Here is a 26,622-nt window from a genome sequence, read left to right as displayed (position 1 = left end):
GCAGACAGTTAACAGAAAACTGTTAAACAGAGCATCTACTGCGTGACAATGAGAGATAATGGACCTACTTTCACTTTCGCTCTTGGATAGGGAAACCTTTACGCACAGACATCAATTAGTCTATAAATAAATACTTTTGTTTGTTAAGCGCAAATATTCGTTTCAAAACTATTTCTAAATTCAGTTCTAATTTCCAGCAAACGAATAAATGAACAATAATAATGAAGTGTGCTCAAAAACCTGAGTTATATCCTAAAACACATGCTGCGCCCCATATTGTCTAAAACCTGACAGGTGGACAAATCTAAGCTTGTTTTTAATAAAACAAATATAAATATGGATATAATAAATAATACTGCTAATAATAATAACATTATACAGAAGCAAATTGTTATGAATGAACTGAAAAAGCCTCCCGAGATGAAGAAGACATAAAAGCAGTGATTTTTCATATTTATGTAGGCTAGAAAGTAATATGTTTTGTAATATTTTTATCCTTTATATTTATATTCTATATCTATTCTTATTATATCCTATACATATCCTTAATATTTAATTTTTTTCATATGTAAAGATATTTGCCTATTGCTCTCTTGTGTGTATTAAGCAGTGTGTAAGCGAGGTGCAACTCTGCGCTGGAGTTTAGACCGGGTTAGTTTTGGTCTATTGAAAAATCTATTATAGTTTCTCAAAATAGCAACGCACCAGCGGTCCACCTCAGAACACCTTCCTTTTCAGACCAGAACGCCTATGGGTGCACAAATGAGCGCTAATGCATTTGCTATTTAAACAGCGTAGCGCAACATCTCAAAACCACTCTTGCGCCAAGCTTAAACTACCAAAAGACTATTGCACCGCGCCTTGCGCCACACTGCGCCGGGTGTATGATAGGGTCCTAAATGTGTGTGTGTACTCACTGTGCTGCTGTGTGCAGTTCTCTTCATCGCTGCCATCTTTACAGTCATCTTCACCATCGCATCGAAAGGCACTGGGAATACACTGCTTGTTCTTACACTCCACTAAACCCTGGGACTTACACGCTACAAACACAAACACAAACACACGTGTTAGGGTGCTGCATACATTACTGCAGAGTGTAGCTGCAAATATGGTTTAGCAAATGCATCATTGATGATAACATATATTTTTTAAATGGCTGCACGAGCTGACACTCAGATGAAGCCTATTAAAAGCAGTTAGAATACGTCTATAAGTCATCAGTTGTGAAAAGAAAAATTAGCCCTGTATGTGTTTGGGTTTTTATATTGAAACCCCAAATATTTCATACTCTTTGTTTGTCTAATGCTGGACTTATCTAAACAAATTGAACTGAAGCAGTTTCAATTTAACAATCTATCAAACATTTACTCTCTTTTCTTCATCTATGTTAAGCTGCTTTGACCCAATCTACATAGAAATAAGAATAAAGCACTATAGTAGTAAATATGAATTGAACTAAAGGTACAGTGTGTAGCTTGTGGCCACTAGAGGGGGTGAATTCACAACAAACAAAGGTGTGTTAAGAAATGAGTGCAAATTGTCAAAGTGAATGCATTTAATGCCGAGTTCAGACTGCATGATTTAGTTGTCCTGTCACAGATGTTTTCACACTGCATGACTATCTGGGCTAGTGTTTTGTCGCTGCTTTGTTTACACGGCAAGATGGATCGGCGATAGGGGCTTTCACATAGCATGTCTTTACAATAGGAAGAATCGCCGACAACTTCGTCCAAACTATGTCTCGCAGCCAAAAACACGTCGTATATCTTTTGTTATTAGTGACATAACGAGAAAGAAGAATTTAATGAGCAATTTCTCTTCAACTTTCTTTTTGAACTTTCAGTATGAAACGTCAAACAGACTCGGGTGCTCCTGTCAAACCTCCACTAGTTTTTCCTCCATTGCTTGGGTCCAAATAAACCAAAAACGAGTGCTATTAACTTCTCCCTCAACCTCCTGCTGGCCTGCAGGTACACACAATAGAGAATGCTGCTCTCTCATTGGCTGTAGGCGATGGCTGATGTTATTTTTAGTCAAAACTCATTTCACACGGCATGATTTAAATCGCCGACAGCTCCAGATATTCAGCACGCCAAATATCTCACAGGCATCGGCGACTCATCTGCGATTCTCTCAGATCGCGTCTTTGATAGTTCACACTGTGTGACCATCACTCACGTGCAAGAGCACCGATTTGCCTGTGATTTTAGGCATTTGTCTGTGACTTCTCAAAATCTGTTGACGAGTCAAAATTGGGGCTAAAATCACGCAGTCTGAACTCGGCATAAATGTAATTTGGGGTTAATTGCAGTGCTTGATTTGAGCCGGATCATGCCAGATCCTGTTCTGGAAAATGTAGTCACCATGCGCAAGTTAAAGCAAAAGTTATGTTTAACTATTGGCCCTCAACAATATTTGTTTAGCCAATCGATTTTCTTACGTTTTGTGCAAATGAATAATGGTGTAGTGGCCTGCCTAAATAATGTTTGTATTCATAAAATGGCAAAGAGGCATACATATTTTCATTTTTTAAAACCATGAGTAAATCTGATAATGAGCCTGATCAAAAGAGATCTCGAGAAGATGAAACTGTGCAAATGGATCAGGGTAGCGGGAGACAGAAGCAAAGCGATCTCAGGTCAGCCAGAAAGCATGGCGGAGGAGCTAACTGTGGGCTCTTTCTGAAGATCATACTGAGTGAGTCAATTAATTATTTGTTTTTCACTTGGCACATGATAGTGAAGTGAACTAAATAGTGATTGTTGATACGATTTATGTTTGTAGCTACATATTTTTATTGTCTATGACTGACCTATAATGTTACATGGCACAAAATAACTAGATGTTTGGAAATGTGATGCTCTTTTTTGTGATGCTCTATCATTTAATGACATCATGTTCTGGGAAAACTGAAAATGTGTGGTGGACGTCGGTCACGGTCTATTTTTTGCTTTTGTTCCGAGAAAGGTGGCCATCCTTCAGGTTGGAGGGAAGTCCTTACCCCAGGTGGAGGAGTTTAAGTATCTCAGGGTTTTTGTTCACGAGTGAGGGAAGGATGGAGTGTGAGATTGACAGGCGGATTGATGCAGCGGCAGCAGTAATGCGGTCGATGTACCAATCCGTTGCGGTAAAGAAGGAGTTGAGCCGAAAGGCAAAGCTCTCGATTTACCGGTCAATCTACGTTCCTACTCTCACCCTTGGTCATGAGCTTTGAATCATGACCGAAAGAACAAGATCTTGGATACAAGCAGCCGAAATGAGTTTCCTTCGAAGGGTGGCAGGGCGTCCTCTTATGGATAGGGTGAGAAGCTCTGACACCCGGGAGAAGCTCAGAGTAGAGCCGCTGCTCCTCCACATCGAGAGAAGTCAGCTGAGGTGGCTTTGGCATTTGTTTCGGATGCCTCCTGGACACCTACCTAGGGAGGTGTTCTAGGCATGTCCCACCGGGAGGAGGCCTCAGGGAAGACCCAGGACACGCTGGAGGGACTATGTCTCTCGGCTGGCCTGGGAACGCCTTGGAATCCCCCCAGAGGAGCTGGAGGAAGTGTTTGGGGAGAGGGAAGTCTGGGGTTCTCTCCTAAGACTACTGCCCTCGCGACCCGACCCAGGAAAATCGGAAGAAAATGAATGAAGGACTGAATGAATGTTCCGAGATTTATTTATTTATAAATTAAGCACTGGCTAAAGGGATAAGATCTTACTAAGCTGACTACATTTCAGACATAATATTCAGCATTTTTGTCTTTGTTTTGCCAATGAAAAAAGTCCAGTAAAAGCTGGAGAAGAATCTAAATTAAATTTGAGTCAGTGCTTCATTCATAAAAACAGCCAACTACTTTGTTTCTAACTAAATCAGATGTTTAGAAAAAATCATTTATGTGAATAATTCAATGACTCTCTAAAACGGAAAGGGAGTTGCACCACCTACTGGCACCACCTACAGCCATATTGACAGGCCAGAACTAGCACAAACTCACAGCTAGAATTTAATTATCCCAATCATATAATTAAGTGCGAGTAGGCCTGGTTGTGTCTGTGTGTGTCTCACAGCAGTTGAGCTCGTCGCTCTTGTCCAGACAGTCATGATCTCCGTCACAGAGCCACTCTCGAGGAATACAGCGTCCGTCCCCACAGTGGTGCTCTTCAAGCTCATCACACACTGCAGCACAGCAAAACATACATTCATTTAGGGGTCATTGACATATCGCAAATTTTGTGTGCGCAAGTTTGTTATTTCCAATAGTGTCGCATGGCTTGTGTGTGCAAATAGCTAGTGATGCGTAATCAGTGCAATTTTCTTGAGTTTTCCAGGCACTTCCAGTTGAAAACATTTCAACATCATGTCATGTGACTAGAACTAACAAATCTACTAATCAATGTGTTTAGAAATGAGCGCAAATTGTCAAAATGACTGTATTTAAAGGGAATTTAGAGTGTGTTTTTATGTCATTTGATATGTAAATAAAATTAATTCTTTAACTGCTTGAGAACATGCATTTGGGTTAATCCAATCAATGAGACATATCGCCATTTACACATGGCATTAATATACTAAACTGAACTAAAGCGGTTTTAATTTATCAATGTGAAGTGTTATGGGTTTTACTTTGTTTTCTTCATCTACGTTTAGCTGCTTTGACACAATCTACATTGTAAAAAGCGCTATAGAAATAAAGATGAATTGGGTTCAATTAAAGGCAAAGTATGCAACTTTTGGCCACTAGAGGGCGTGCATTCACAACAAACAAAAGTGTGTTTAGAAATGAGCTCGAATTGTCAAAATGACAATATTTAAAGGCAATTTGGTGGTTGTTTTTATGCCAACTGACTTGTAATAAAATGAATTATTTACATCTATTATTTTTAATCCAATCAAAGAAGACACATCACCGTTTACAAATGACATTATACTGAAATGAACTGAAGCAGTTTCAGTTCAACAATTTAAAATGTTATGGCTTTCATTGTCTTTTCTTCATCTACATTTAACTGCTTTGACACAATCTACATTGTAAAAAGCGCTATAGAAAAAAAAATGTATTGAATTAATGGTACAGTATGTAACTTGTGGCCACTAGAGGGCGTGTATTAACAACAAACACAGGTGTGTCTAGAAATGAGAGCAAATTGTCAAAATGAATGCATTTAAAGGGAATTTGGAGTGTGTTTTTATGCCACGACTTGCATTCGTATACAAAACTGAACTGAAGCAGTTTCAGTTTATGGATTTGAAATGTTATGGCTTTTACTCATTTCTTCATTTACGTTTAGCTGCTTTGACACAATTTACATCGTAAAAAGCGCAACAGAAATAAAGATGAACTGAGTTAAAGGCACAGTATGCAGTTTGTGGCCACTAGAGGGCGTGTATTCACAACAAACAAAGGTGTGACTGTATCTAAACACAATTTGGAGTGTGTTTTTATGCTAATTGACTTCAATCAAAGGAAACACATCGCCGTTTACATGTGGGATTATTATACTGAAATGAACTGAAGCAGTTTCAGTCTAACATTCTGAAATGTTATAACTTTTATTCTCTTGCATTTAGCTGCTTTGACACAGTCTGCATTGTAAAAAGCTCTATAGAAATAATAATTAATTGAATTGAAGGTACAGTATGTAACTTGTGGCCACTAGAGGGCGTTTATTCACAACAAACACAGGTGTGTTTAGAAATGAGAATAAATTGTCAAAATGAATGAATTTAAAGGGAATTTAGAGTGTGTTTTTATGACACTTGAATCATAATAAATTCTTTATATGTATTTTATTTAGTCCAATCAAAGGAAACACATCGCAGTTTACACATAGCATTATTATGCAAAACTGAACTAAAGCAGTTTCAGTTTATGGATTTGAAATGTTATGGCTTTTACTCTTTTCTTTATTTACGTTAAGCTGCTTTGACACAATCTACATCGTAAAAAGTGCAACAGAAAAAATATGAACTTAATTAAAGGCAGGATATGCAGTTTGTGGCCACTAGAGTGCGTGTATTCACAACAAACAAAGGTGTGTTTAGAAATGAGAGCAAATTGTCAAAATGAATGCATTTAAAGGGAATTTGGAGTGTGTTTTTATGCCATTTGATTTGTAATAAAATTAATTTTTTATATGTTTTTGTTAAGTTCAATCAAAGAAGACACATCGCCGTTTACACATAGCATTAGTATACAAAACTGAACAGATGCAGTTTCAGTTTATCAATTTGAAATGTTATGGCTTTTACTTATTTCTTCAACTATGTTTAGCTGCTTTGACAATCTACATCGTAAAAAATGCTACAGAAACAAAGATGAATTAAATTAAAGGCACAGTATGCCGTTTGTGGCCACTAGAGGGCGTGTATTCACAACAAACAAAGGTGTGACTGTATCTAAAGGCAATTTGAAGTGTTTTTATGCCAATTGACTTGTAATAAATAAATTACATTTAATTTACAATGAAAAAAGCATTTTGTATGGGTCTGCAATTAGGATAGTGTATTTGATGCCACTAATAACATTATAAATCCTGTCCATTTCCATATTTTGTTTGTAAACAATACTTTGCATAACATCTTACTTCATAAACCAATCTCAATTCAGTTGTGAAACTCACCACAGTTTTGCTCATCGCTCAAATCACCACAGTCATCGTAGCCGTCGCAGAGAAGATCAGAATTAATGCAACGGCCGGTGCCACACAAATGCTGACTATCTGCACAAGCTGGACAAGAAGAAGAAAAATCCCAGTCAATCCTTCACATTTATTGATATGAAACACACTGAAATGCTCGTACGGCGTTGTGTGTGGCAAGCTTCTTTGGTTATTAAATTTTTAATGCATAATTGTGAAAACACTTATGTTATACACTTAAGTTGTCTCCATTACAAATCCATGAACGGCAGATCAACCTGCTGTGGCTGCTTTAATATGGCAGGAAATTAAATATAAAAGAAATGATTTGACTAGAGGATTGACATAACTAAGCAAACAGAACAATGTGAACTGCTAAATGAAGAAGCAGTAGGGCTGGGCGATTTGGCCTGAAATCAAAATCTTAGTTAACTGAACATTTTACCAAATTATGATTAATGAACGATTATTAATTAAATTTATTTTTGCACTCATAGTTCACTGACAAGTTTTGTACAGTACATAGCTCACATATTACAAGTGTGAGATTTCTGAACGAAGGGTGCATTACTTTTAAAATAAATGAAGGAAACAGACTATCTACTATCTATGATTAATTATTAAACATCAACACTGAACAACCGAAATTAAAATACACATTTCCTAAAACCAAAAGTCACTACTTTCTAATAAAAAACTGAAATTATTTACAGTTAAAAGCAGAAGTTTACATGCACTGTATAAAAAGGCACATAACCATTTAAAAAAAAGTCTGATGTTAATGCGACTAAACTTTTTCTCTTTTAGGTAAGTTAGGATTGTCAAATGTGTTTCTGTTCTGCTTAATAGCAGAATAATGAGAGAGATATTGGTTGAGAAATTGTTAGAGCTTTTCTGGAAAGTCAGGTTTACTGACAATAAGATTATTACACCTCTGAAAAAGCTCAGATGATGGTGTCAAGGTTTTTGGAAGTTTCTGATTGGCTAATTGACAACTTGTGAGTTAATTGGAGGTAAAACTTTAGGGTAAACCTCAAACACACTGCTTCCTTGTGTGACAACACGGTTAAATCATCAAGCCAAAATAAACTAAAAAGCCAGAATACAATTTGCTAAATCACACTGGGAAAAAGACCCAGCATAATGTTGTGGGGCTGTTTTGCTGCAGGAGGTTCTGGTCCACTTCACAGCATAGATGGCATCATGAAGAAAGAACATTATGGAGAAATACTGAAGCAACATCTCAAGACATCAGCCAGGAATTAACACTTGGCCACAAATGGCTCTTCCAAACAGACCAAGACCCTAAGCATACTGCCAAATTAGTTCAAATGTGCTTTAAGGACAACAGAGTGAATGTTTTGAAGTGGCCATCACAAAGTCCTGATCTCAATCCTATAGAAAATGTGTGGGAAGAGTTGAAAAAGCTTGTGCGAGCAAGACAACCTACAAATCTGACTCAGTTACACCAATTATGTCAGGAGGAATGGGCCAAAAGTCCTGCAAACTATTGTTGGAGCTTGTGGAAGGAGACCCAAAACATTTGACCAAAGTTATACAGTTTAAAAGGAAAGTTGTAAGAAAAAAAAAGGAAATGTGTGTAAACTTTTGACTGTCTAGAAATTACTGAAAATTCTCAAAAAGAAAAAAATTGTCTCATTATTCTGGCATTTAGCAAATGTAAATCATTTAGGAAATCCTAAAGGACTTAAAATAGTAAACGTTTAGTGTGATTTACCATCAGACATTTTTTAAAAATGGTTATGTTCCATTTTTTAGAGTTTATGTATATTTCTGGTTTCAACTGTAACTTAAAAAGTGTAACTTGCACTTTTGGAAACAAAATAAATTATTCATATTAATATATATATATATATATATATATATATATATATATATATATATATATATATATATATATATATATATATATATTAAAATATTAATATGAATAATTTATTTTGAATAATGAATAATATATATATATATATATATATATATATATATATATATATATATATATATATATATATATATATATATGTATATATATATATATATATATATATATATATATATATATATATATATATATATATATATATATATATATATGTATATGTATATATATATATATATATATGTATATATATATATATATATATATTCATATTAAACTTGCAAAATAAGTCAAAAAGAAGTATCTTTTTAAAATAAAATAACTCTTGTATATCCTGTAAATAATGTTTTAATCAGTGCATTTCTTGCATCATCTGTAAACATATTTTAATGTAAATAATAATTTTAATGTAATGGAAAATCTCAAAGCATCTCTGGTGCAGCTTCCAATCATCATCAACGTAGTGCAAAGTAAGACTCAAGAATGGGTCCATCGTCCTAACCAGAGATCAGATGTGGCTGCAAAGTGGCTGCAAAAATATAAATACCCTGAGCTGGCAAAAGCAATAATTATACCAAGTATTATTCTTATTATTTATAAAACTGCCCATTAAAATGTATTTTATTATTGTCTATCCCCAGCACAATCCTAAACAAACCCCTCACAGCAATGTAGAAATATCAATTATTGTTGTACAGAGTCACAAAAATGATGCTATTTCAATGTGAGTATCTGCAGCTGTATCCCTTCTAGCATTTACCCTGGAGATGCAGCCACTTACTGCAATCAGCCTCGTCGCTCCAGTCATCACAGTCGTTGTATCCATTGCACACGAGTTTCAGGGGGACACATATTCCAGTCGCACACAGGAAGTGATCGTTTCCTCCACATACGGCTTAAGACAGAAACAAAACAAGACAACCGGTCAGGACATCTTTCCAACTCACTTGTGAAGACGCACACGTTTGCAGACTCACAGAGTTTTCCTCGCGCGTGTTTAGGTGTGTAGCAGAGTGCTGAGTTCTCCACTGCTGTCCCGCTGTTATTGCTGAACTGAGAGCAGCGCAGGAACTCTGGCCAGGAGGCATTGAACATCTGCAGCACCGGCTCACAGCCCTCACGAGCTGCTTCACAGAACGATTGACATGGCAGAACCAGAGTCCTGCAACAACAGCAGATACACACACACACACACACACACACACACACACACACACACACACACACACACACACAAACACACAGTGAGACTTCACATAGTGACATAGTGAGACCTCACCACAATGGTTGTTTACAGTAGGCAACTGTCCCGTATCAGCTGGGACGCAATGAGACTAGGGTGGTGTCTAACAGCAGACGGCGCTCTAGGCTAGTGTTTAACAGCAGATGGCGCTCTAGGCTAGTTCTTAACAGCACATGGCACTCTAGGCTATTGTTTAACAGCAGACGGCGCTCTAGGCCAGTGGTTCTCAAAGTGGGGGTCGGGACCCCCCGAGGGGTCGCGGAGCAATGAAGGGGGGTCGCCTGGTGATTTCCAAAAATCTATTTATTTTTATTAAACCATAAGAATTAACATATTTTATATATAACTATACTGAAAATAAAAATAGTCGTTTATAGTTACTATATACTATATAGTTACTATAGTAGTTTATAGTTACTAGTTCTATTGGATTGCGACCCCTGGGGTAATTACATTATATTAAAGGCAGCAATAGCGTCAGATGCATTTTGATTTTATAACATCAGGTTATACTTTCTGGCACATTTAAAGCACTGACACAAATTTAATTGGTGTGTCTACTTCATTGCATGCAAGGTTTCTGTATTTATAACCACCTCAGAGGATATTGGGGGTCGCGAGTCACTGGCATTGTTATTTTGGGGGTCGCGGGCTGAAAAGTTTGGGAACCCCTGCTCTAGGCGAACAGAAGATGGCGCTCTAGGCTAGTGTTTAACAGCAGACGGCGCTCTAGGCTAGTTTTTAAAAGCACATAGCGCTCTAGGCGAACAGAAGATGGCGCTTTAGGCTAGTGTTTATTGGCAGATGGCGCTCTAGGCTAGTGTTTAAAGGCAGAAAGCTCTAGGCTAGTATTTAAAAGAAGATGGCGTTCTATATTAGTGTTTAACAACAGATGGCGCTCTAGGCTAGTTTTTAACAGCAGATGGCATGCTAGGCTAGCATTTAAAAGGAGATGGCACTCTGGGCTAGTGTTTAACAGCAGACGGCGCTCTAGGTTAATGTTTAACAGCAAACGGCCCTCTAGGTTAGTGTTTAATAGCAGATGGCGCTCTAGGTTAGTGTTTAACAGCACTCTAGGTTAGTGTTTAACAGCAGATGGTGCTCTACGTTAGTGTTTAACAGCAGAAGGTGCTCTAGGTTAGTGTTTAACAGCGCTCTAGGTTAGTGTTTAACAGCAGATGGCGCTCTAGGTTAGTGTTTAACAGCGCTCTAGGTTAGTGTTTAACAGCAGATGGCACTCTAGGTTAGTGTTTAACAGCAGATGGCGCTCTAGGTTAGTGTTTAACAGCAGATGGCGCTCTAGGTTAGTGTTTAACAGCAGATGGCGCTCTAGGTTAGTGTTTAACAGCGCTCTAGGTTAGTGTTTAACAGCAGATGGAACCCTAGGTTAGTGTTTAACAGCAGATGGCACTCTACGCTAGTGTTTAACAGCAGATGACGCTCTAGGTTAGTGTTTAACAGCGCTCTAGGTTAGTGTTTAACAGCAGATGGTACTCTAGGCTAGTGTTTAACAGCAGATGGCGCTCTAGGTTAGTGTTTGACAGCAGATGGCGCTCTAGGCTAGTGTTTAACATCCCTCTAGCTTAGTGTTTAACAGCGCTTTAGGCTAGTGTTTAACAGCAGACGGCGCTCTAGGTTAATGTTTAACAGCAGATGGCGGTCTAGGCTAGTGTTTAACATCCCTCTAGCTTAGTGTTAAACAGCGCTCTAGGCTAGTGTTTAACAGCAGATGACGCTCTAGACTAGTGTTTCATAGACAGCTCTCTAGGCTAGTGTTTGAAGCAGATGTGCTCTAGGCTAACATAAGGTGGCGCTCTAGGTTAGTGTTTAACAGCAGACGGCGCTCTAGGCTAATGTATTTAACACTAGATGGCACTCTAGGCTACCACTTTAATGTGTGCTCCATTCCTATTTTGCTTTTGCCAATGTAATTTGCTACAGAAGCTGCAGCTTGGGTCACAGACCTGCCGTCTCTGTGACTGATGCATTGTGGGAGTGCGATGGAGCATCCGAACAGCATGATGTGTCTGTAGCAGGACAGGCGGCTCAGGTAGCTGAAGAACTTGAGGAACATCTGCAGTTCGCTGCTCTTCACCACGCTGCGGCCCACCATCACACCGCTCTGGTTGTATGGCAGCATGTTACACTGGCTCTCCGTGATGTCAGAGCAGATGCCTGTCAGAAAAACACAGAGAAATATGACTGGAGGACGGATTGGATGAGAATTGTTTTCATTGGTCAGATGAAATGGAGTGCAGATTGATCCTATAATGATAATCAGAATATGAAATCATCAGATGCACAGAAATCAGGACCAGAAATCAGTTGTGTTGCGGACGAAAGTGGAAAATGGGGTGCAGGGGGGTTAAGGGTTTCATTGTGGACGAAATTGAAGAGCGGGGGGATTGTTGAAGATGAAATAGAAAAGCACGAGGGGGCTCTAGGTTAGTGTTTAACAGAGCTTTAGGTTAGTGTTTAACTGCAGATGGCGCTCTAAGCTAGTGTTTAACAGAAGACGGCGCTCTAGGTTAGTGTATACCAGCAGATGGCGCTCTAAGTTAATGTTTAACAGCAGACGGCGCTCTAGGTTAGTGTATAACAGCAGATGGCGCTCTAGGTCAGTGTTTAACAGCAGATGGCGCTCTAGGTTAGTGTTTAACAGCCCTCTAGGTCAGTGTTTAACAGCAGACAATGCTCTAGGTTAGTGTTTAAAAGCGCTCTAGGTTGGTGTTTAACAGCAGATGGCGCTCTAGGTTAGTGTATAACAGCAGATGGCACTCTAGGTCAGTGTTTAACAGCAGACGGCGCTCTAGGTTAGTGTTTAACAGCAGACGGCGCTCTACGTTAGTATTTAACAGCGCTCTAGGTTAGTGTGAGACAGCAGATGGCGCTCTAGGTCAGTGTTTAACAGCAGACAGCGCTCTAGGTTAGTGTTTAACAGCGCTCTAGGTCAGTGTTTAACAGCAGACAACGCTCTAGGTTAGTGTTTAACAGCGCTCTAGGTTGGTGTTTAACAGCAGATGGCGCTCTAGGTTAGTGTATAACAGCAGATGGTGCTCTAGGTCAGTGTTTAACAGCAGACGGCGCTCTAGGTTAGTGTTTAACAGCAGACGGCGCTCTAGGTTAGTGTTTAACAGCGCTCTAGGTTAGTGTATAACAGCAGATGGCGCTCTAGGTCAGTGTTTAACAGCAGACGGCGCTCTAGGTTAGTGTTTAGCAGCGCTTTTGGTCAGTGTTTAACAGCAGACGACGCTCTAGGTTAGTGTTTAACAGCGCTCTAGGTTAGTGTATAACAGCAGATGGCGCTCTAGGTCAGTGTTTAACAGCAGACGGCGCTCTAGGTTAGTGTTTAACAGGGCTCTAGGTCAGTGTTTAACAGCAGACAACGCTCTTGGTTAGTGTTTAACAGTGCTCTAGGTTAGTGTTTAACAGCAGATGTCGCTCTATGTTAGCGTTTAACAGCAGACGACGCTCTAGGTTAGTGTTTAACAGCACTCTAGGTTAGTGTTTAACAGCAGATGGCGCTCTAGGTCAGTGTTTAACAGCACTCTAGGTCAGTGTTTAACAGCAGACAACGCTCTAGGTCAGTGTTTAACAGCAGACAATGCTCTAGGTTAGTGTTTAACAGCGCTCTAGGTTGGTGTTTAACAGCAGATGGCGCTCTAGGTTAGTGTATAACAGCAGATGGTGCTCTAGGTCAGTGTTTAACAGCAGACGGCGCTCTAGGTTAGTGTTTAACAGCAGACGGCGCTCTAGGTTAGTGTTTAACAGCGCTCTAGGTTAGTGTATAACAGCAGATGGCGCTCTAGGTCAGTGTTTAACAGCAGACGGCGCTCTAGGTTAGTGTTTAACAGCGCTCTTGGTCAGTGTTTAACAGCAGACGACGCTCTAGGTTAGTGTTTAACAGAGCTCTAGGTTAGTGTATAACAGCAGATGGCGCTCTAGGTCAGTGTTTAACAGCAGACGGCGCTCTAGGTTAGTGTTTAACAGCGCTCTAGGTCAGTGTTTAACAGCAGACGACGCTCTTGGTTAGTGTTTAACAGTGCTCTAGGTTAGTGTTTAACAGCAGATGTCGCTCTATGTTAGCGTTTAACAGCAGACGACGCTCTAGGTTAGTGTTTAACAGCACTCTAGGTTAGTGTTTAACAGCAGATGGCACTCTAGGCAAGTGTTTAACAGCAGACAACGCTCTAGGTTAGTGTTCAACAGCAGATGGCGCTCTAGGTTAGTGTTTAACAGCAGATGACGCTCTAAGTTAGTGTTCAACAGCAGATGGCGCTCTAGGTTAGTGTTTAACAGCAGATGGCGCTCAAGGTTAGTGTTTAAGATGGCGCTTGGGGGTGGGGGTTGTGCGTGGGCCCTTAGAATCATCTTAACTTCCCCCAATGCCCCCTAGTGGCGCCCCTTTGTGTAAGACTTAGTATGTGTACGTGTGTGATTATGTGTGCGAGTGTGTGTGTGAGTGAATGAACGAGAGAGAGTGTGTGTGAGAGTAAGTGGGTGAATCTGTGTGTGTGTATGTGTGAGAGAGAGAGAATATGTGTGAATGAATGAGAGAGTGTGTATGAGAGACAGTGTGTGTGTGAGCATAAGTGAGAGTATGAGAGTGTGTTTGTGAATAATGTATGAGTAATGTATAATTGTATGAGTGTGAGTAAGTAACGTAAACTGAGCCTGTGTAAGGTGGATGTGTATGAGAAAATCTGTGAGTGTGTGTGTGTGTGTGATAGAGTTTGAGTGAATGTAGGTGTGTTTGTATGAAAGTTTGAAAGTGTGTGTTTGCATGTGTGAGTGAGTGAGTTGGGCTATATGTTTGTGTTTGAGAATGAGTGTGAGTATGTGTGAACGTGGGAGCATAAGTGAATGAGCCAGTGATTGTGTGAGTGAGCATGAGTGAGTGAATTAGAGACTGTGTATGCATTTGCGTGTGTGTGTGTGTGTGTGAGAGAGAGTTTGAGTGAGTAAGAGTTTAAGATCTGAGAGTCACTGAATGTAATTGTGATTCTAGTGCTCAAGTCAAAGTCAGAAAGACAAGAGGAACACACAAACACACACACACACACACACAGCTGAGCATAGAGTATTAATCATTAGACTGTTTGCAGAAGACAGAGAGAAATAATAGTGTCTTGTAGAGGTCAACACAAGAGGACACACTCACAGATGATGCTTGGGACAGAACCTTCACTGAGGACAAACACACACACACACACATGCGCAGAGAGAGAGAGAAAGAAAGAGAGAGAGAGAGAGAGAGAGAGAGAGAGAGAGAGAGAGAGAGAGAGAGAGAGAGAGAGAGAGAGAGAGAGAGAGATCTGTGGTAAATTAGATTAGCAGCTGGTCTGTAGAGGACAAAAGAGAGCAGATATTTGACATAAAAGGGCTGAAGAGAGACAGAAGGATGAAGCAGACCACAGAATATAAAGAGAACATGTTGGGTTTAAAGGAACAGTTCACCAAAAATGACCTCAAGCCACCCACATGTAGATTACTGTCTTCAGAATATTAAAACAATTAAATTCCTCCCTACAGTCCTAATATGCACCCTTTGCATTTCATTCCTTCCTACCTTCATTCATTCATTCATTCATTCCTTCCTTCATTCATTCTCCTTTGGATGAGTCCCTTATTCATCAGGGGTCGCCACAACAAAATGAACCACCAACTATTCCAGCATATGATTTAAACAGCGGATGCTCTTCAAGCTGCAACCCATTACTGAGAAACACCCATTCACACTCAATTACACACACGCACACACACACACACACACACACACACACACACACTACGGCCAGTTTAGTTAATCAATCCCCTATAGTGCATGTGTTTGAACTGTGGGGGAAACCGGAGAAAGCCCATGCCAACACAGGGAGAACATACAAACTCTACACAGAAACGGCAACTAGCCTGGCCGGGACTCGAGCAAGTAAACTTCATGCTGTGATGCCACAGTGTTTACGCGGATGTAACTGTTACAATGGTGGTGATGCTGACAACGGAAGTGCTGATCCAAATGCAGGTTTTTTAAAAAGGGCAGGTAAGCAATGGTCAACACAGGGGCAAACAGATGTATAAGGGCAACCCAGAGTCAAAATAAAAGGAGGATGGTACTTTTTGACTGTTTGGTGCCATGTAGTGCCTGAATAATGCGCAGGTTAGTGTATAATCCATCAGCTGTTTAGGTCAGCTTTTGTTTATGACTGCTTAGCGCCATCTAGTGTCTGTATAATGCACAGGTTAGTGTATACTCCATCAGCTGTTTTATTTTCTGTCAGCTTTGTGTTTTTGACTGTTTGGCTCCATCTAGTGTCTGTATAATGCGCAGGTTAGTGTATACTCCATCAGCTGTTTCTGTCAGCGTTGTGTTTTTGACTGTTTGGCGCCATCTAGTGTCTGAATAATGCGCAGGTTAGTGTATACTCCATCAGCTGTTTAGGTCAGCGTTGTGTTTTTGACTGTTTGGCGCCATCTAGTGTCTGAATAATGTGCAGGTTAGTGTATACTCCATCAGCTGTTTAAGCTTTTGTCAGCTTTGTGTTTATGACTGTTTGGCGCCATCTAGTGTCTGAATAATGCACAGGTTAGTGTATACTCCATCAACTGTTTTAGTTTCTGTCAGCTTTGTGTTTTTGACTGTTTGGCGCCATCTAGTGTCTGAATAATGCGCAGGTTAGTGTATACTCCATCAGCTGTTTTAGTTTCTGTCAGCTTTGTGTTTTTGACTGTTTGGCGCCATCTAGTGTCTGAATAATGCGCAGGTTAGTGTATACTCCATCAGCTGTTTTAGTTTCTGTCAGCTTTGTGTTTTTGACTGTCTGGCGCCATCTAGTGTCTGAATAATGCGCAGGTTAGTGTATACTCCATCAGCTGTTTTAGTTTCTGTCAGCTTTGTGTTTTTGACTGTTTGGCGCCATCTATTGTCTGAATAATCTGCAGGTTAGTGTATACTCCATCAGCTGTTTTAGTTTCTGTCAGCTTTGTGTTTTGACTATTTGGCGCCATCTAGTGTCTAATATTTACAGCTCATAACAATGTTTTATTTAAAAAAAATTTAATTTTCTGGCGAGTTCATTTTGTGATAACCCCCTGGATGTACTTTATATTTAGAATCGTACCAGGCTCTGCAGTCAGACTGGTCACCGTGGATGTGGATGTCCACCAGTCCACAGAAACAGCAGTGGGACTTGCGGATGGAGACGTGTCGGCGCGGGGCATCCAGAGAGTCGAGTCCCACTGCAGAGGAGCGTCCGTCGGCACCGCCACTGTCCCATTATCAGCAGTCATCAGGCGGGAGTCACTGTCGTTAAAGGCCGGCGGAGGGAACGTCGCTATGGAGACAAAAGCTCCGGCATCTAGCAGGCCATTATTCCCAAACAGACCTGGACAAACACGCAAAACAATAAAGAGGCAAGGAAAAGAAATAAATCTGTAAGACAGGGATCTGCTGTTTAAGAGACGTGTGGGATACAACAGCACAGTGTAAATATATAAACTGCAACAGCTGCACTGGAGAGGATATTTATAGACACACACACAAACACACACACACATATACAGTTGTAGTCAGAATTATTAGCCCTAACTAAAAGAAGATTTTCAGCACATTTCTAATCAAAATAGTTGTAATAACTAATTTCTAATAACTAGTTTCTTTTCTCTTTGACATTTTGACAGCACATCATATTCTTCAAGACACTAGTGTTCAGCCTAAAGGGACATGTAAAGGCTAAACTAGGTTAACTAGGGTAAAGTTAGCAAGTCATTGTATAACAGTGGTTTGTTCTTGAGACAATGCAAAACTAATATTGCTTATGGGGGCTAATAATATTGACCTTAAAATTGGTTTAAAACAATTAAAAACTGCTTTTATTCCAGCCTAAATGAAACAAATAAGACTTTTCTCCAGAAGAAAAAATATTAGAGGAAATACTGTGAAAATTTCCTGAATCTGTTCAACATCATTTGGAAAATATCTGAAAACGAATAACTTTGACTCCAACTGTATATACAGATTGAGTGTGCAACACACACTCACAACATCTGTTAATGCATTCAATCCGCTAACAGTCTCATATGAATCACCCAGCAGCTTATTTTTATATCGTCTGCTTCTGCTTGGTCTGTGAAGATGACGATCACCGTCTGCAGCTGTTGATATTTGATGTTCACTGAATCTGTAGACTTTTTGTTTGCTATTTTTGTGCAACATTTTGTAAAAACATGATCAGGCTTAATCGGAATGATTGTGAGAGTTTAAGAGCTGAAAATCTAATGCATAAAATAAAAACTATGACTATAACTTTTATTTAAAGTGTACAATCAAAGTCCAATTAGAACTGCTTGTTTGGTAAACTAGGCTACAGCAGGTCTCTCATATAATACATCCACTCAAACACAGGTATTATGACTTTATAAATTGCATTGTACACAAATAATCTAACAATTAGCATAATATTCAACAATAACAATGAAATCAATATAAAAACTGATATAATGTATAATGGAAATTGGGATTTAAACATCCTTTTACATTTGAATAATTAGGCATTTTCATTGATGTTTGTTGGGATAAGATAATATTTGGATAATTTAATAATAAGATACATATAAGATATTATATACCATATATATTATATTATCTTATATACACAATAAGACAATATAATACATATATTTAATATAAGGGTTAGAAAATCCAAATATTGAGAATATTGCCTTTAAAGTTGTATAAACAAAGTGTTTAGTAAAGCATATCACTAATCTAACTGACATATTTACATTAGAAATCATACAAAATGTATTCATGCATCATGATCTTTACCTAATATTCTAATGATTTTGGCATTAAAAAAAAAAAATAAAATAATTTTGATCCATGCTATATATATATATATATACATACAATGGAAGTCAGAATTCTTAGTCCTATAATTTATTAGCCCCCCTGCTTGTCTTTCCCCCCAATTTATGTTTAACGCAGAGAAGATTTGTTCAACACATTTCTAATCATAATAGTTTTAATTACTCATTTCTAATAACTGATATTTTTTTTCTCTTTGTCATGATGACAGTAATTAATATTTTACTAGATATTTTTCAGGACACTTCATACAGCTTAAAGGGACATTTAAAGGTTTAACAAGGTTAATTAGGTTAACTAGGCAGGTTAGGGTAATTAGGCAAGTTATTGTATAATGATGGTTTGTTCTGTAGATTATCGAAAAAAAATATATAGCGTAAAATAATTAAATAAAAAAATAATTATAATAAAATTTAAAGGGGGTGTATACTCCATCAGCTGTTTTAGTTTCTGTCAGCTTTGTGTTTTTGACTGTTTGGCGCCATCTAGTGCCTGAATAATGCGCAGGTTAGTGTATACTCCATCAGCTGTTTTAGTTTCTGTCAGCTTTCAGTTTTGACAGTTTGGCGCCATCTAAGGTCTGAATAATGTGCAGGTTAGTGTATACTCCATCAGCTGTTTTAGTTTCTGTCAGCTTTCAGTTTTGACAGTTTGGCGCCATCTAGTGTCTGAATAATGTGCAGGTTAGTGTATACTCCATCAGCTGTTTTAGTTTCTGTCAGCTTTGTGTTTTTGACTGTTTGGCGCCATCTAGTGTCTGAATAATGCACAGGTTAGTGTATACTCCATCAGCTGTTTTAGTTTCTGTCAGCTTTCAGTTTTGACAGTTTGGCGCCATCTAGTGTCTGAATAATGTGCAGGTTAGTGTATACTCCATCAGCTGTTTTAGATTCTGTCAGCTTTGTGTTTTGACAGTTTGGCGCCATCTAGTGTCTGAATAATGCGCAGGTTAGTGTATACTCCATCAGCTGTTTTAGTTTCTGTCAGCTTTCAGTTTTGACAGTTTGGCGCCATCTAAGGTCTGAATAATGTGCAGGTTAGTGTATACTCCATCAGCTGTTTTAGTTTCTGTCAGCTTTCAGTTTTGACAGTTTGGCGCCATCTAGTGTCTGAATAATGTGCAGGTTAGTGTATACTCCATCAGCTGTTTTAGTTTCTGTCAGCTTTGTGTTTTTGACTGTTTGGCGCCATCTAGTGTCTGAATAATGCACAGGTTAGTGTATACTCCATCAGCTGTTTTAGTTTCTGTCAGCTTTCAGTTTTGACAGTTTGGCGCCATCTAGTGTCTGAATAATGTGCAGGTTAGTGTATACTCCATCAGCTGTTTTAGATTCTGTCAGCTTTGTGTTTTGACAGTTTGGCGCCATCTAGTGTCTGAATAATGTGCAGGTTAGTGTATACTCCATCAGCTGTTTTAGTTTGTCAGCTTTGTGTTTTTGACTGTTTGGCGCCATCTAGTGTCTGAATAATGCACAGGTTAGTGTATACTCCATCAGCTGTTTTAGTTTCTGTCAGCTTTCAGTTTTGACAGTTTGGCGCCATCTAGTGTCTGAATAATGTGCAGGTTAGTGTATACTCCATCAGCTGTTTTAGATTCTGTCAGCTTTGTGTTTTGACAGTTTGGCGCCAACTAGTATCTGAATAATGTGCAGGTTAGTGTATACTCCATCAGCTGTTTTAGTTTCTGTCAGCTTTGTGTTTTTAGCTGCTTGGCGCCATCTAGTGTCTGAATAATGCACAGGTTAGTGTATACTCCAGTAATGTCAACAATTATGGCTCAGAAAAATGTTTTATTTCCAAATTTTTCGATTTTGTGGCGAGTTCGTTCTGTGATAACCTCCTGGATGTACTTTATCCCTAGGATAATACTTCGACAAGCTCAAACAAAGACAGATTATTAAGTCAGCTACTTCACAATCAAACCAGGCTCTGCGGTCAGACTGGTCACAGTGGATGTGGACGTCCACCAGTCCACAAAAACAGCGGTGGGACCTGCAGATGGAGACGTGCCTGGGTATGAAGACTGATGAAAATGCTTCATGCCAGGTGTGTGGCCAGTTAGTGTCTATGTTTCCATCAACCCATTTTTATGCACATTTTAGGTTAAAAACCCCCTTTTTTCCAGCTCTCCATTGTTGCAGATCAGAAATGTAAACACACCGCTAGTGTTGACATTAAAGCATGTGATGTTACCGTCTCCTTAATATGAGTGTGTGTTGGAGACTTGAGAGCTGTGACGCTGCAAAAACAGCCTCAGTGACACAGCAGGACGTCCCGGACAGGATGGGTGTCTCGCTTTCACAGCTCTGATCACGTCCCACCAAAGAGACTCTCCGGCCAATAAACAAAGGGGGAGGAGAGGAGACGGAGACACAGAGGACGAGTGCGGGCGGGATAATGGTGGGAAGAGAGTTATTCAGACGTCTGTCCAGACTCTGACCTTTTGACCTTGTGCTGCTCTAAAGCGGCGAGGTTTTATGAGGAGCAGACACACAACTAGGGGGAGATGCATCTGAACGCAATGCACACACGCACACACACACACTCTCGCTATGCATGAGCACACATACACATCCACGCACACTTGAACATTCTCTCATTCATACACTGCATGCACACACATACATGTACAAAAACACACATGCATGCATGCACATACACACACACACACACTTCCACAGACATAGACGCACAGATGCATATACACACACGCACATTCACTGGCACATTTTCTTACTCATACACTTATGAACATACACACAAGCACACACACACACACACACACACACACACACACACACACACACACACACACACACACACTCACTTAGACAAACACACACACACAAGCTTGCACGCACATGCTTTCACTCATAGACACACGCAAACTCACACACGCATGCACGCACTTGCGTTCACACACATACAAGCAAACACACAAACACATTCTCTCACTCATACACTCATGCACACACACGCATGCACACACATACATGTACACGCAAGCGCACAAACATATACAGACACACTGTTTCACACACTCATACAAACACACGCACGCACACGCATGCACACACGCGCGCGCACACACACACACACACACACACACATATATGTATACACACACACAGTCTTACACATCCTCTCACTCATACACACATGCAAGCCCACACATGCATGCATGCACTTGCACACACACACACTCTCACTCGCACTTTCTCTCACACATACATTCATCCACATGTACACACACCCAGACACACATACGTGCAGACACAAGCATGCATACATACACACACACACACACACACACACACACACACACACGTGTATACACACACATACGTGCACACGCAAGCGCGCATACACACACACAGTTTCACACACTCACTTATACAAACACACACACAAGCACACACACGCATACACATACATGAATGCACATATGTATACACACAGTCTCACACTTCCTTTCACTCATACACTCATGCACATGTACACACACACACGCTAGCACACAAACATATGCAAGCAGGCGCACACACAGACACTCTGTTTCATACAAACACTCATGCACACACACATATATGTATACACAGACAGTCTCACACATCCTCTCACTGAAACACACATTCACACATTCGTACATTCTCTCACTCATGTACATGCACACACACACACACACACGCACACTGTTTCACACACTCACATGTACAAACAAACACACACTCAATCACATGAATGCACACACACGCACATGTATAAACAAACACACTATCGCGGCCACATTATTAGGTACACCTTACTAGTATCGGGTTGGACCCCATTTTACCTTCAGAACTACTTTAATCCTTCATGGCATAGACTCAACAAGGTACTGGAAATGTCTGACTGCCATGATAGCATCACACAGTTGCTGCAAGTTTGTCGGCTGCACATCCATGATGCCAATCTCCCGTTCCACCACATCACAAAGCTGCTCTATTGGATTGAGCTCTGGTGACTGTGGAGGCCATTTGAGTACAGTGAACTCATCGTCATGTTCAAGAAACCAGTCTGAGATGATTGAGCTTTATGACATGGTGCGTTATCCTGCTGGAAGTAGCCATCAGGAGATGGAGACACTGTGCTCATAAAGGGATGGACATGGTCAGAACAATACTCAGGTAGGCTGTGGCGTTGATGCTCAATTGTTTCTAATGAGCCCAAAGTGTGCCAAGAAAATCTCCCCCACACCATTACACCACCACCACCAGCCTGAACCGCTGATACAAGGCAGGATGATCCATGCTTTCATGGTGTTGACGCCAAATTCTGACCCGAGCATCCGAATGTGTCAGCAGAAATGGAGACTCATCAGAGCAGCAACGTTTCTCCAATCTTCTATTGTGCAGTTTTGGTGAGTCTGTGTGAATTGTAGCCTCAGTTTCCTGTTCTTAGCTGACAGGAGTGGCACCCGGTGTGCTCTTCTGCTGCTGTAGCCCATCCGCCTCAAGGTTGGACGTGTTGTGTGTTCAGAGATGCTCTTCTGCAGAGCTCGGTTGTAACGAGTGCTTATTTGAGTTACTGTTGCCTTTCTATCAGCTGGGACCAGTCTGGCCATTCTCCTCTGACCTCTGGCATCAACAAGGCATTTGCGCCCACAGAACTGCCGCTCACTGGATATTTCCTCTTTGTCGGAGCATTCTCTGTAAACCCTAGAAATGGTTGTGCATGAAAATCCCAGTAGATCAGCAGTTTCTGAAATACTCAGAGCAGCCTGTCTGGCAGCAACAAGCATGCCACGTTCAAAGTCACCTAAATCCCCTTTCTTCCCCATTCTGATACTCGCTTTGAACTGCAGCAGGTTGTCTTGACCATGCCTAAAGGCATTGAGCAGCTGTAATTGGCTGATTACAAATTTGCATTAACAAGCAGTTGGACAGGTGTACCTAATAAAGTGAGTGTAAATGCAGCGTATCCAGATATTACTTTACCCCTGAAAAATAAGTAAGTTCAAACGTGGAAAAAAGTTGAATTACTGTGTTCTACAAATATAAAATGGAATCTTTCCTTAAAAAAAAAAATACTTATTTTTATAAATTTTGTTTGTAGTGAAACAAATTCAGTGCCACAACGCTTAAAATGGCTTGATCTGGCAACATAGAAGAGGCTCATTTATTCTGCCTGCGTCTGACAACTCATTGGAGTTTGAGACATGAATTTATTCAGTCTCATTATTTTGTTTTAATATGACCTCTCCATCCACAGAATGGAATATTTGTATTTTTGAACATGAACATTTTACATGGGTCCAGACCTCCGCGACCTCATATCTGAAACAGGCCGGCGTCCTGTTTAATATGACCTTATTCTGAGGCAAAAACAAACAACATTCATTCATTTTCAGCATGTTTTCCAGAAGACAAGCACTCAAATATCATTTAATATCACTATATTTTCCAAGGCTCAAAACTCTTGTCAGCTGTATTTACATCAAGAATTAATAAGGACTTTTGGGTCGTCCTACATATAGTCAAACCTGTACACCCGCACTGTGAGTGATTATATTATATTTCTCAGTCAGTTACAGCCAACACTTCTTTAAGATAATTTAATGGATTACTGTAATTACTGCTAAATGCATTATGGTAGAGTTAATTGCGGTGTATTACAGTGAATTTACAGTACATTAGGTAACACTTTACTTGACAGGGTGTTTATAAGACTGTCATGAAACCTTCATAATCCTGACATGACACATCATCAATGTGAATGAGATTTTATGCATGCTTATGACATGTTTTCACTGTGTTTGTCATTAAAAAGTCTCAATAAGAGTGTCGTTACACTGTTAGATCATTAGTAACAGCAAAATTAATATTTATTGACATTTTAATGACAAATTCAGCTTGTACCGCTGTAGTTGAGGTCAAAATTATATATTAAAGATGCTCTTATAAAATTCATGACATCACTAACGGCTTTATGACGATCATGTTTATGACAGCTTTATGACAAGTGTTGTTTTCTTAGTAACGTCAAGTTGTCATGACAAAAACAGGTTGTGATGCATTAGTTTATGTCATTTTATAATTGAGCGAATGACACTTAATAGTTGTTATAAGCATGCATAAAACCTCATTCGCCTTTATCATGTCATGTCATGATTATAAAGGTTTAATGACAGTGTGTGTGGGTGTGTATTTTTTGAATCAGTTACAGGCAACACTTCTTTACGGTAATTTAATGGTTTACTGTATTCACTCTAAAATGTATTACAGTACAGTTAATTACAGTTTATTACAGTAACACATTACTTGACGGTGTGCTCATAAGACTGTCATGAAACCTTTATAATCCTGACATGACATATTATCAATGTGAATGAGATTTTATGCATGCTTATGACATGTTTTCACTGTGTTTGTCATTAAAAAGTCTCATTAAGAGTGTTGTTACTCTGTCAGATCATTAGTAACAGCAAAATTAATATGTATTGACATTTTAATGACAAATTCAGCTTGTACCACTGTAGTTGAGGTCAAAATTATATATTAAAGATGCTCTTATAAAATTCATGACATTAATAACGGCTTTATGACGATCATGTTTATGACAGCTTTATGACAAGTGTTGTTGTCTTAGTAACGTCAAGTTGTCATGACAAAGACAAAAACAGCTTGTGATGTATTAGTTTGTCATTTTATAATTGAGTGAATGACACTTAATAGTTGTTATAAGCATGCATAAAACCTCATTCGCCTTTATCATGTTATGTCATGATTATAAAGGTTTAATGACAGTGTGTGTGGGTGTGTATTTTGTATTTTATTAATCAGTTACAGGCAACACTTCTTCACGGTAATTTAATGGTTTACTGTAATCACTCTAAAATGTATTACAGTACAGTTAATTACAGTTTATTACAGTAACACATTACTTGACGGTGTGCTCATAAGACTGTCATGAAACCTTTATAATCATGTTATGACACATTATCAATGTGAATGAGATTTTATGCATGCTTATGACAACATTTATTAAGAGTCATTCCTTGCTTATGTCATTTTAAATGCAATGATGACATTGTTTGTTATGACAACTTGACATAAATACATCACAAGCTGTATCTGTCTGTTAGGACAACCTGAAGTAACCAAAACAATAACACTTGTCATAAACATGATCGTCTTGATGCATTATAACTGTCATGAATATTTTTCTGATCACGTTTTCACTGTATTTGTCATTAAAATGTCTCATTAAGAGTGTCGTCACTCTGTCAGATCATTATTAGCAGCAATATTAATATGTATTGGCATTTTAATGATCAATTCAGCTTGTACCGCTGTAGTTGAGGTCAAAAATAAATATTAATGATGCTCTTATAAGATTCATGACATTAATAACGGCTTCATGATGATCATGTCAATTATGGCAAATGTTGGTGTCTTGGTAATGTCAAGTTGTCATGACAGACAGTAACAGATTGTGATGTATTCGTTTTTCAAGTTATCATAACAAAAAAAGTCATTGTTGCAATTATTATGACATAACGGAGCGAATGACACTTAATAACAGTTGTTATAAGCATGCATAAAATCTCATTCACCGTTATCATGTCATGATTATAAAGATGTAAAGACAGTGTGTGTGTGTGTAATCAGAGAGAATAAGGAACTGGTGTGCATCAGGTGCATGATGTTATTTGTAGTCCGGTTCAGTGACAGATCTGTAGTTCTCCAGTAATCTGCAGGCATTAGATCGCTGGTAATCAAGACACCCCTAATATAAATAACCCGGCCTGGGTCACTAATTAGTGTTCACCAGATTGTACTATATCCAAATCCATAAGGACTTTTGGGTCGTCCTACATACTGTATAGTCAAACCTGTACACCCGCACTGTGAGTGATTATATTATATTTCTCAGTCAGTTACAGGCAACACTTCTTTAATATAATTTAATGGATTAATGTAATTACTGCTAAATGTATTATGGTAGAGTTAATTG

General features: G+C 39.2%; 1 protein-coding gene across 2 annotated transcripts in view; it reads right to left on the bottom strand.

Moving 5' to 3' along the window:
- corin (corin, serine peptidase) overlaps positions 1 to 26,622 on the bottom strand; it is a 54,131-nt gene that overhangs the window by 25,003 nt on the left and 2,506 nt on the right. For both annotated transcript variants that reach the window (XR_012398826.1, XM_021470053.3), the window contains exons 4-10: positions 16,883 to 17,146; positions 11,729 to 11,939; positions 9,499 to 9,683; positions 9,303 to 9,416; positions 6,604 to 6,711; positions 4,049 to 4,159; positions 918 to 1,040 (exon numbers count right to left, since the gene is read on the bottom strand). Coding sequence is in view for 1 of the 2 variants with exons in the window: in XM_021470053.3 (XP_021325728.2) it covers positions 918 to 1,040; positions 4,049 to 4,159; positions 6,604 to 6,711; positions 9,303 to 9,416; positions 9,499 to 9,683; positions 11,729 to 11,939; positions 16,883 to 17,146 (1,116 nt within the window). In the remaining variant the exon portion in view is untranslated. The remainder of the gene's footprint in view (positions 1 to 917; positions 1,041 to 4,048; positions 4,160 to 6,603; positions 6,712 to 9,302; positions 9,417 to 9,498; positions 9,684 to 11,728; positions 11,940 to 16,882; positions 17,147 to 26,622) is intronic.

Source organism: Danio rerio, chromosome 23 (genome assembly GCF_049306965.1).
Source record: "Danio rerio strain Tuebingen ecotype United States chromosome 23, GRCz12tu, whole genome shotgun sequence".
Classification (NCBI taxonomy): Eukaryota; Metazoa; Chordata; class Actinopteri; order Cypriniformes; family Danionidae; genus Danio; species Danio rerio.
This window is presented reverse-complemented; position numbering and strand designations above follow the sequence as displayed.